Source organism: Gossypium hirsutum, chromosome D03 (genome assembly GCF_007990345.1).
Source record: "Gossypium hirsutum isolate 1008001.06 chromosome D03, Gossypium_hirsutum_v2.1, whole genome shotgun sequence".
Classification (NCBI taxonomy): domain Eukaryota; kingdom Viridiplantae; phylum Streptophyta; class Magnoliopsida; order Malvales; family Malvaceae; genus Gossypium; species Gossypium hirsutum.
The window spans coordinates 48,632,468-48,644,299 of NC_053439.1; the positions used below are offsets into that span (position 1 = coordinate 48,632,468).

At 33.6% G+C, this 11,832-nt stretch overlaps 1 protein-coding gene across 1 annotated transcript; it reads right to left on the bottom strand.

Moving 5' to 3' along the window:
* Window positions 1-10,524: 10,524 nt before the first annotated feature.
* LOC107950308 (RNA polymerase-associated protein CTR9 homolog) lies at window positions 10,525-11,490 on the bottom strand. The gene has a single exon (XM_016885127.2). It carries the CDS (start codon window positions 11,363-11,365, stop codon window positions 10,670-10,672), a length of 696 nt encoding a protein of 231 aa, XP_016740616.2. The 5' UTR covers window positions 11,366-11,490; the 3' UTR covers window positions 10,525-10,669.
* Between the last annotated feature and the right edge of the window lie 342 nt (window positions 11,491-11,832).

An 11,832-nucleotide genomic window follows, 5' to 3' on the forward strand; every position in this document is an offset into this window, starting at 1 on the left:
TTCCGACATCGTCATTCAATCGAAACAATCTCGTAACCATATTTCCTAAGCTTATACACTTTCGGCCAGTAAATATTATATTCATAAAAATTTAATTCAGCATATAAAATTTACATATATTCAAAATTAAAAACATTTATATGCTTATAGACTTACCTCGGATATCGACGGACGAAAATAAACAACTATTCGATTATTTTTGTTTTTCCCCGATCCAAATCCGATTTTTTTAGTTATTGATCTAAACACATTCAAATTAAACTCATTCAAATGTAATTCTATTTAATTTAACCCAAAAACACATAAATGGGCAAATTACCATTTTGCCCTTGACATTTAACACTTTTTACAATTTAGTCCAAATTGCACAAAACACAAAACAAGCAAAATTTGCACACACCATTCTTAGGCCGAACCTTCCTCATGCTCATACAAGTCCATGTATTTCATTTATTTCACATTTTAGTCCCTCAAAATATTATTTTCATAATTTAGCCCAAAGTACTCAATTTTACCAAAAATCCAAAGACAAAACATTATAATCTATCACATATCTTTTATTTTATATCAACAAATAACAAAAATCACAAAATATCATCAATAGCAAAACATGAAATCATCATTAAATTCAAAAATTAAAACATGGGCTTTGTAGATTTCATAACAACGATCTCAAAAATGTAAAAATTATCAAAAACGGAGCTAGTTACATACCTTAATCAAACCTAACTATGGCTGAATGTGGCTTTCTTTTTCTTTTTTCTTTTCTTTAGCTAGTTTCGGCTATCCCACAAAGATGAATATGCATGTCTTTTATTTTTAATGTTTTATTATAATATCAAATTAATATAATTACTAAATTAACCTTTTTATTTTCATTTAAAAACCACTAACCATTGGTTTTTATGTCCACCCAATATTTAAATGGTATAATATCAACATAAATACCTCCCACTAAAAGAACAAATCAAATTGGCATTTTAACAAATAGTTAGTAACTTTTACTTTTTACATGATTAAGTCATTTTATTAAATCAAACACTCAAACGGTAAAATTAAATCACGAAAATTTCACAGATATCAATTCACACATTATAGACTCAGATAATAATATTTAAATATTTTTCTAACTCGGATTTGTGGTCCCGAAACCACTATTTTGATTAGATTCGAAACTGGACTGTTACACGGTTTGGTCGAAAAACTCGAGTAATAGGATGCTACGAACAAATTTCAAACAATTACAAGAAATTTATTTATCAAAATCTCAAATAAATATCTATTCATCACATACGAGCAATTATATCATGCTATTCAAACTATTTCGAGTTTATATCGAGCATATAGAAGCTTAAAAATAATTTGGTATTAAACAAGGATAAATTTGAATCAATAACAAAAAATTAAGAAAAATATTTAAAAAGAGGGTGACGCGACCATGTCTCCTGACCGTGTGAAATGGTCAAGGCCGTGTGGGTTTAAAGTGTGAATATTCAAAAATATGTCACATGACTGTGTCTTTAGGCCGTGTAACAAATTGTGGCCATGTGCACAAAAAATCAACCACAACCTATAGGACACACGATTGTGTCTTAAGTCGCGTAAGGCACACAGTTGTGTGCCAGGCCGTGTGTTCCTGAAAAATACCTTCGAATTCAATCCATTCAACCTATATTCACTTAAGCAACAAACAACCATTTAATCACATCTAAACCAATTCAAAAGTATTAAATTAAAACCAAAATCATCATTTATAACAACCAACCTATGTGCCTAACCAATATGTCACAATTGGCACCTCAATCAATAATCCAAAATAAACTAAAATACTATGTGCATACCATTTCAATATGCCCACCAAGGCACCTCAAACTATAATTCAATTAACACCAAACTAACCATTTGAAACAATCTCAAATTGACTTCTATTCAACTTCATTCCATATACACCAAAACTACTAAACCATTTCAAGCATAATATAGGCATAATAGTCACTTTTTTGCACATCTATACCTAATAGATTGTTTGGTCACATTACACTTTTTACTTTCAACTTTTCATAGAAATTATGTGATGGATAATAAAATTACCTCATTCACTATTTTGTTTGTCATGGTGGAATAGTTAATAAGGCTAAACTAGGTGTAATAATTACCTCTCAATATTTATAAAATTATCATTAAATGTTTCATATCAAATATTATATATTGAAAATTCCATACAATATAGATTAGAATTTAATAAAGAGAATTATGAAAAATATAAAAAAGTTGATCATATTTTATTAATATCAATTATATTTACATCACAAAAAGTAAATGAAAAATAAATCATCGACGTCGTTAGGCCTAATGTGTGCCACAAGGCGATGGCTGACGGTTGCAAGTAGGATTTCTACATACAACTTGAGGTGTCGGCTCCTCCTCTTGGTCTTAATCGTCGTCCTTGTCTTCTTCATCTTCACCTCAACCATCTTCTTCAACTTCATCTTCACCCCATCTTAGTCTTTATCTCCGTCTCCCTCTTCCGTGGTTAAGTGCGGTGTCATCCTAACCTCCCACTGTGTGTCTTCCATTCTATGAGAAGGTGGTTGCGATGATGAGCCACATTGACAAAACTATGATGCGGTGGGTGTTTGTGACACTATCGGCGAATAATCGTACGATGTCATAAAACTTGGTTGCTCATAATATTCAGGAATTGTTGTTGTTGACATATACGTTAGCATTGATGTCAACATTGATATTGTCATTTTTGTCGGTATTAGTGTTGGAATTTGTGTCGACATCGAGGCGTAATATGTTGGGGACGGATGTGCCACGAAATACAAACTTATAGGAGGTGCAGATGCAAGATGTTGCAGTGGTGCATAGTGTAGTGCATAATGTGGTGTTTGTGTAAATACATGGGATTAGTGAAAGGAATATGAATATATGGAGGCAATTAATCGGGATGTGATGCAGACATCGGTGCCCCTTGTTGGGTTAGGGCCGATGACGAACCCCTTGCGACACTTGCTCTGAACCTACGATGTTGGGACGATCATCGTGGCCTCTTCGGACGAATTTGCCTACTCCTTGCCCCCACTGACAATAGATATGGCTTGTCGGTGAGTCTAAACCATAACATCTACTCCATAGAGGTCATCGTGTCCGGTGTGAAAAAAGGTTCGCAAATGGGTACCAAATTTATCCTACGACCTCAAATGTCGATATACTTATTGTGAAATTCTCACCAATTTTCGTTGGTTTTCCTCTGCAAATCAAGCTTGTGCAGTGTTTTGATGTCTTGTGGTATTGACAAAATATTTTGCCTCAACCCGAATTGTCGCATCACTCGATCTAATTCGTACATCTCTACCATTGCGTAAACTATCAATGACACCTTCACGTCCCACATACTCCAAATGGCCAAAAATTTAGGCCGAATGCATTTTATGATATCCGGATCAGCATGTGGCATCCATTTAAACTGTAGTGCACAATTATAAATTTTGTTACCTACAAAATTTTAAATTCAAAATTATTGCATAACTATTCTAGGTTTCAAAATTTTAATAACTAACATCGGCTTCCGTATGTTGATCTAACAACAATCGGATGTAATAGCTTGAATTTTCAGTGGTAACAGGAACGGTGATTTGAAGTCACCAATTCTGATGAGTAAGCTCGTAAATTTTATTATTTAATATTTACGAGTTAAATGTGATTTTAGAAAGATTTGTGAAATAGTGATTTGAGTTTAGAAGGAATTATTAGGTTAATTGGTTTTAAAAACGAGGTATCGAGACCTCGATTTTATAAACCAAGCCATAAATATTTTTATAAATATTTACGGAGTGTTATTAAGGTAGTATTAAAGTTTTGTTAGAAAATTTTATTGTTTCGATAGTTAATTAATTAAAAAGGACTAAATTGAAAAGGTACAAAACTTTCTAAAGTGATTCAATAGCATAAATGGTAAACAAAGGAGGACTTAAGGAGAAATTATGCCTAAAATAAAGGCATGAGGCGGCATAAGCAGAAAAGAAAACAAAAATCATGTGATTAAAGGGCAAAATTGTAATTTTTGTGAAATTAACTCAAATAAATTGAATACTAAACTTTTCTAGGCTATTCTTCTTCTAATTTTCAGTCCAGAAACACCATTTACGGTCCTCTAAGCTGTTTTTTCATACTTTTGCATCATGTGAGTTCAATTCTTGCTATTTTCCTGTAATTTTTGTGCTTTTAAGGCTTTTACAATTAGGTCCAACTATCTAATTCATTGGTTTTTGATTCTATGGGTAATTTTGAAAGTTTCCATTAATGAGTGTTGCATTTTCATGATGAATTAACATGTATTTTAAGTTTTAATTTTTTTATATGAAGATTTTATCAAGTAATTTCAATAAAAATTAATTTTAGGACCAAATTACGAAAAATATTAAATCTTAGGGTTTGGTATTAAAGTATGTTTATTAAGGGATTTTTAATAGCTTATAATATTTAGATAAAGTGTTAATTGAGAAAAATTATCTCATTTGATGAGTTAATTGGCGAGGGACTAAATTGAAAAAACTATAAAAGTTGAGGTTATTGTGTAATTTCAAAATTTAAGGGGTATAAATTATGAAGTGGACAGAAATTGAAATATATGCTAATGAATGAAAAATTTTACATTTTAGATCAAGAGCTCGCAGATCAACGAGAAAAAGGGAAATTAGCCGAGTAGTCTCTAAACTATTACCAATTTTACAATCCAACCCAGGTAAGTTCATATGGTTAAACTTTCATGATTATTTGTTAATTTAGGAATGATATAGTATATTTATTCATATTTTGTTGTTGAAATTAATATTATTGTAAAAGTAAGAAAATTAAATTGAATGTTTAAAACGAGCAGGACACAGGATTGAGTATGATCGTTCTGTGGCAAAAAATGAATTGACGGATAAGACCATGGTTAGACCATGGCAATGTTTAAATGTAAGACCATAGTTGAGCTATGACATTTTAATGAAAAGACCACAACTGGGTTATTGCACATTGAACGTAAGACCATGGTTGGACTATGGCAGTATAGATACATGTGTAAAAACCATGGCTGGGCTATGGCATTCTGATGATAAGACCATAACTGGGTTATGGCACTACAAATGTAAGACCATGACAGGGTCATGGCAATGCAAGTGTAAGACCATAGTTGAACTATGGCACAAAAAGAACGAAGTACTCATATCTGTAAGCCGTCCTTCGATTAAATAAGAAATGGTAAGAGATTTATGTGATTGAATTGAAAGATTTGTAGATTATTATTGATGTTGATCTGAAGGAAGTGTGTTTATTGATTATATTGTATTTGACAGGGAAAATGTATGATTTATTTACAATTTAATTTATTATATTATATTAAGTTCGTTAAGATCACTGTTTAACCTATTAAACTTACTAAGCTTCATTAAGTTTACTCGTGTTGTTTAATGTTCTTGTAAATTAACGTGTAGTCGGAAGATGGAATCAACACATCAAACTACACTATCCAGTTTATTCCGGTAGTCTTTGCAATGTAAATTTTGGTTTATATGGCATGTATAGGGTTGGTTTGGCAATGAAATAGTTTGAATTGTGGTTGTGAATATTAAATGTTTGTATGCATGTAATTAGTAGTAGAATTTGATAAATCAATGAAATGAGTTAAATAGGTAGGTATAAGTAAATGAAATATTTGTGATGTTATGTCATGTTGAGAACATGTTTTCGCTTGTATTGATTGCTTGGTTGGGATATATTGGTGTATGTGATTGTTGAATGCAGGTTAATGTCAAAATGGGTAAGAAAAGTGGCCTTAAAATGGTCTATTTTCATCCACATGGGAAGAGACACGAGCATGTGTCTCCTGCTTCTAAGAAAAATTTTGAAATTTTGGGAAAAATTTCCTGAGTACCCGGTTTAGTCTCGATTCACTTCTAAAGTGAATATTAGGCCTCGAAGGTCCATCTAAGGGACAATATGAGTGTTATATAATTGATTCTTAATATGTGTAACAAAAGTTTAGAAATGTTCGTATTTAATTCGTAAAGTTTGGTAATGCTCCGTAACCTGTTTCGATAACAGATAAGGGTTAGGGGTGTTACATCGGATATCTTTGAGCTGTTCCAGTAATCCCATATAACTCGGCTCATGGTTTCACCTACTTAAGCAATATGTTAATTCAAACATATAATAAATAAACAACATTTACCTTGTCAAATGAATTTACCTTGTCACCAATGGGAATGTATATGGGTCGTCCATTCAGGGACATAAAAATGATAGTCGCCAACACGCCCATGATTGTAGTAGGAGTAGGCAACCATCGATTAACATCTTATCTGGTTTTGTCGCTCGACATAACTCTTTGTACAACATGGCCAACACGATTGATCCCCAACTCAAACAACCACATTCTTTGAAGTCGGTGAGTTGTATTAATCACCTTATGTGTACCAAATTATGAGATTATCAGGCATTAGAATGCCCCCGATTAACCTCAGGATGGATGCTCGAGCGTATTTTTCTTTGACGATGTTAGTCGCTTTCGAAGGAATGTCTTTGAAATTATCTTGCAACCATCTCATCTCTATCCGACCACCTTCAAACTAGTTCGGTATCTTCCTTAAAAATGCCTCGCAAAGGTCTTTTTTATCAGAAATGACCAGTGGCCCCGTAATGACTGGCCCATCCATAAGTAAATCAAGTTGTAAAGCTACGTCCTCGAGTGTAATTGTACACTCACGGCATGGAAGATGAAATTTGTGTGTCTCGAGTCTCCATCTTTCCACCAGCGTGTTGATAAGTATAGGATCCAATTTATAGCCTGAGCATACAAGACGCATGTAAGAATTTTGCATATTGCAAATAACCATGAATTTCACTTAGTAGACTTTTTGATAAATTGTGTATGAACCCCTCCAAAACACGATCATCCGCCTATTTATATCAACAAAATAAAATAATTTTAAAAACTTTAAAATTAACTTAATTGAAAATAACAAAATTTAAAATTTTTGCTTACCATTATCGATTTTGAGCGATGGAAATATGCTTGTCGCTGAAACGAATAAGAGAACTTGCCATAGTGAAAATTTAATCGAAATAAATAATTTACAAAATAATAAAATAAAACTATAATATTTTTATACAAATGTATTGGAAATTAAAGTTACCGTTGGCGCGTTTGACTTTGTACCGTCTGGGAAATGACAGTTGGAGGAAAGCGCGCCCAGCTAGACGCGCTTTCATACTCTCTCTTAGAGGTGCTCATGGGCCGGGTCGGGTTCGGGCTGGGCCCATAAAACATTTCGGGCCCAGGCCCGGTCTGGCCCGAAATATGGACCTGAAATTTTGCCCAGGCCTGGCCCGGGAAAAAAATCATAAGCCCGGGCCCGGCTCGGTCCATTTTTTTAATAAATACCAAAAATTTATTTTAAAAATTAAAAAAAGTATTTTAAAAATATTTTAAAAATATTTGAAAATTAAAAAAATTTTAAAAAGTATTTTAAAAATATTTTAAAATTAGAAAATAATAAAAAAGTATTTTAAAAATATTTTAAAATTAAAAAAATTTAAAAAATAAATATATTTATTATATCGAGCCGGGCCCGGGCCAAAAAAGTGGTGCCCGAGGCCCGACCTATTTTCTAAACGGGTCTCATTTTTTTGCCCAAGCCCATATTTCGGGCCTATATTTTTACCCAAACCCTCTCATATTTCGGGCGGGCCGTCGGGCCGGGCCGCCCGGCCCATGAGCACCTCTACTCTCTCTACAAAATCAACCTATTTCCTTAAATCTTAAAAAAACAACTATTTGACCAATTAAAATATATCGACATATATTACCTATTTAGCCATAAATTTCTATACATTCAAGTAAAATGTCAGAAGTCATATAAAAAAAATTGATTGAATTTGCTAAAATTAATATTTTCACAATGCAACTACATAAAAATTTTTATTTTGATGAAAATCCCTTTTAGAAGACAAAAGAATTATGTTTAGAACTGATCATAGGTCGAGTCGGGCTGGGATTAAGTCAATGCAAACTTTTAAATCCTTTTTTTATGTCTGGACCCAGTCCGACCCAAAAAATGGACTTTAATTTTTACCGAAACCCATCCCATATTAAAAATGGCAAACTCAAGCCCAACCCCACTAGATCGTAATAATTTTTTTAGATTAATTTTTTATATAAAAACAATTTAAGAAATACAATAGATCAAATACACTAAAAATATTAAAATAAATGTTTCCCAAAAAATTGAAAATACAAAAAAAAATGCATGTGATTCAGGCCAAGCTAAACTGAACCCGAGCCAAAAACCTTCTACCCAAGGATTGTCCTGCTTAGAAAATAGACCTTATTTTTTGTCTAAGCTCACTTTTCGGGTTTATATTTTTACCCAAACCTCCCATTTTTTGAGCGAGCCTTCTGACGTAGACGAGTGACTCGACCCATAATCAAGTCTAATCATGTTATCAAAATTTTAAAAATTTTGGTATTTTAAATTGTTTGAATGATTTTATATATATATAAAAAAATACTTTTTATCAATAAGTATTGAATGCGGTGATAAGTAAACGTGATCATGGACCGAACCAAGCTAAGTGAATATTCATTATTTGAGCACCTTATACAACAAGTGAATCCAAGCTCTAACACCTGATCATGGATTGAGCTAAGCCAAGTTCGATTGATACAAAATTTTAGGCCTATTTTCTAAGCCCGATCCCAACCCAAAAAATAGGCTTAAAATTTTGCCCAAGCTTAACCAATATTAAAAATGCTAAACCCGAGCCTAACCCGACCCAACCATAATAAATTTTTTTATATAAAAACAAATTAAAAAAATATAATACATCAAATACACTAAAAATATTAAAATAAATATTTCCCAACAAATTGAAAATACAAAAAAAAATATAGAATGTGATTTGGGCCCAGCCCAGGCCAAAAAGAAATCTGCTCGATACCTTGTCCGTTTTTTAGGCCTATATTTTTGCTTAAACCCTCCCAATTTTCGGCTAACCTTTGAGTCTGAGCAAGTGACCTGGCCCATGATCAGGTCTAATGGTAAACCACAATGCATTCCCAAAAGAGAAACTTCAAACCTTGAATACAAAACCAACCACAAACCCTAAAAGGGTCTTCATAGACCATCAAAACCGATATGGAAAATACCTTAATTATACCAAAAATGAAAAATCAATCCTTTTACTTAATATCAGTGTGAACATCCCCCAAAGCAATTATTTGCCTCCTAGATCAGAATGGAAGTGATATATAAGCAAATCAAGCCTCAAGCACCAAAGCGGATATGATAAACCACAGCTAGATTAGACACCACCATTAAACCTCAAAAGGATACCAACATTTATCACCAAGAAATGCAGTAAGAATATGATATAGCACGCATTAACATGCTTCAGATACCTACATTTAATCAATCACAATGTCCTTTCAGCAGTCCCCTCATCATTCTTCATGCATTTTGTCAAATTTCAACAGAGTTTCAAGTTATGGTGTAGCTTACTTTTGTAGTTAAGAGCTATTGAAAACCACTAGCAAAGTAAGATTGTTACAAGTTTTCACTTGTCTGCTTCTATTTCAGTTTAGGAAATGGACTTCTTTCACAACAATCTCTGCTAGTCATCAAACAGGCAGGTCTTATCAAGCCAGAGGAAGGGATATCCAACAGGGGGCATAGGGTGGATTGCAAATAACTTAAAACAAACCTAACAGGATACTAGTGACTATGCACTCAAGGCAAATACATCTCTGTTTTTGCCACACTCAACAAATACAAATTCAATCAAAGGCAAGTTGTAAGTTGCATTTGGTTCTCAAAATGATTAAGAAGAAATACACCTAAGAAATAATGAACTTTCAGTTGTTTTTCTTTTTCTTAGCAATGTACTCAACGTCTGGAAGCCTTTGCAAAATCCTCAATAAACCTAAGAATCTACACTACATGACATTGAGAAACCAGTAAGATACTTATCCTAACCATTCATTACCTTTACATATGCCTCTGATTCTCAGGATAGCCTACTAGACCTTGAAATGAAATACAAAAGGCTGCCAACATTAATTACACCACAAAATGAGATAGCATGAGTAAAATTTTAGTCAACCTTCTGGAGCACAAGATCAAACGATAAGCTACAGAGTTCTCAAATCATTCACCTGTGTTCTGCATAGTGTGAATTTGGAATTGCAAAGTAATCATCAAACTAATATACCATATGTCAAGCAGTTATAAGTTAAAGCAATATCAACTTCAACACTACCAGAACTACCAGCACATGGAACTCCATGAACATCAAGGAGCAACAGTAAGAGTCTGAGATACCTAAACAACAAAAACACATGCCATTCAGCAATTACGATTCCCAAGCATTGAAACATTTCTTCCTAGTAAAGCGATTTTATCGACGGCATTTTCAACTATAATAATATGAGTACAATATACCCCCTAAAAAGCATGCATTAAAGCTAGTTCCTGCTTTGTTAATAACCATGGATAGATTTCATTCATTATAAATTAGAAACATACTTCCTTCAACATTACAAATAGCATCCAAAAAGCCCAAAACCCACCTTCAATCGGTCATCTAAAACAACAAAATTGCTAAAATGCCTCAAAATCAATCACTTATCAACTTCATTTTTAACCTTCTTCTTCTTCCGTGGCTCTGAAGAAGCATTATTTTCAATTCCCTCCTCAATATATCTACTCTTCCTTTTCTTCTTCTTTTTCTTCTCCCCTTCCCTCTCTCCCTCATCCATCATTTCACCTTTCTCAATGTTAACCCCATTTTCCTCCAATGTTTCAACCTTTCTGCCACTTTTCTCCTTCTTATGCTTCTTTACCGCTTTGTCCCCATCTTCCCCAAAGTTACTCTCGTTATTTTCCTTCCCCCTCTTGCTTTCTCCGTCTTCAATTACAATTTCCCCCCCAACATCAATATCCTCGCCCTTCGCTTTCTTCTTCTTGTTCTTCTGTTTTTTCCTCTCACCGTCTCTGTACCCGTGACCCGCCTCCTGACTCAGCTCCACATCTTCACGAGCCGAGTTGAATTCACTCGGTTCTAGGCTCGACTCACGAGCACCGTCCACTGTGGTCTCGGGCTTTGACTTCTTGTGCTTGTGGTCCGATCTCGACGGTTTTCGGAGCTCGTTGTGCAACTGTTTGAGCTCACTGAATGAAGCGGAGGCGCGTCGAAGGTATGCGCTGATTGCTTGCGACGCGCCGTTGTCTGTGGCGGCGAAGTTGGCGATGATTTTGGCTGCCTTGGAAACGGAAACCGGAGTTGAAGAGAGGATCTTGCCGGTTACCGTCTTCATTAGGATTAGGGATTTTCGGAGAACTGAAATCCCTAGGGTTTTAACGATCAATCTATTTTATGCTCTAGGGTTTTCGTTCGCGGGTTAATAACATTATTAACAAACGTGATAATAAAGCTTTGACTGAACTACAAATTTAGTCATTTACGTTTGTTTAAAATTACATTTTAGTCACTAACTTTTTAAAAGTTATTAGATTGCTCTTAATGGTTATTGATCATTAAATGCATTAACGACCTAAGTTGGTGCCGAACGTTAATATCATCATTTCAGATAAAAAATTTAGTTTAAATTATACAATTAATTCTAATACTTTTTTTTGAGTAATTTAATTGTTTTTCTTTTATTTTCTTTTTAACTCTCTTAATCACCAACATCTCAATCGCGAAATGAAAAATTTTAAGCATTGTTAACATTACTAGATATTATAAAGGTAGAAAAAAAAAGAAAGGAACAGATAGAAAAAA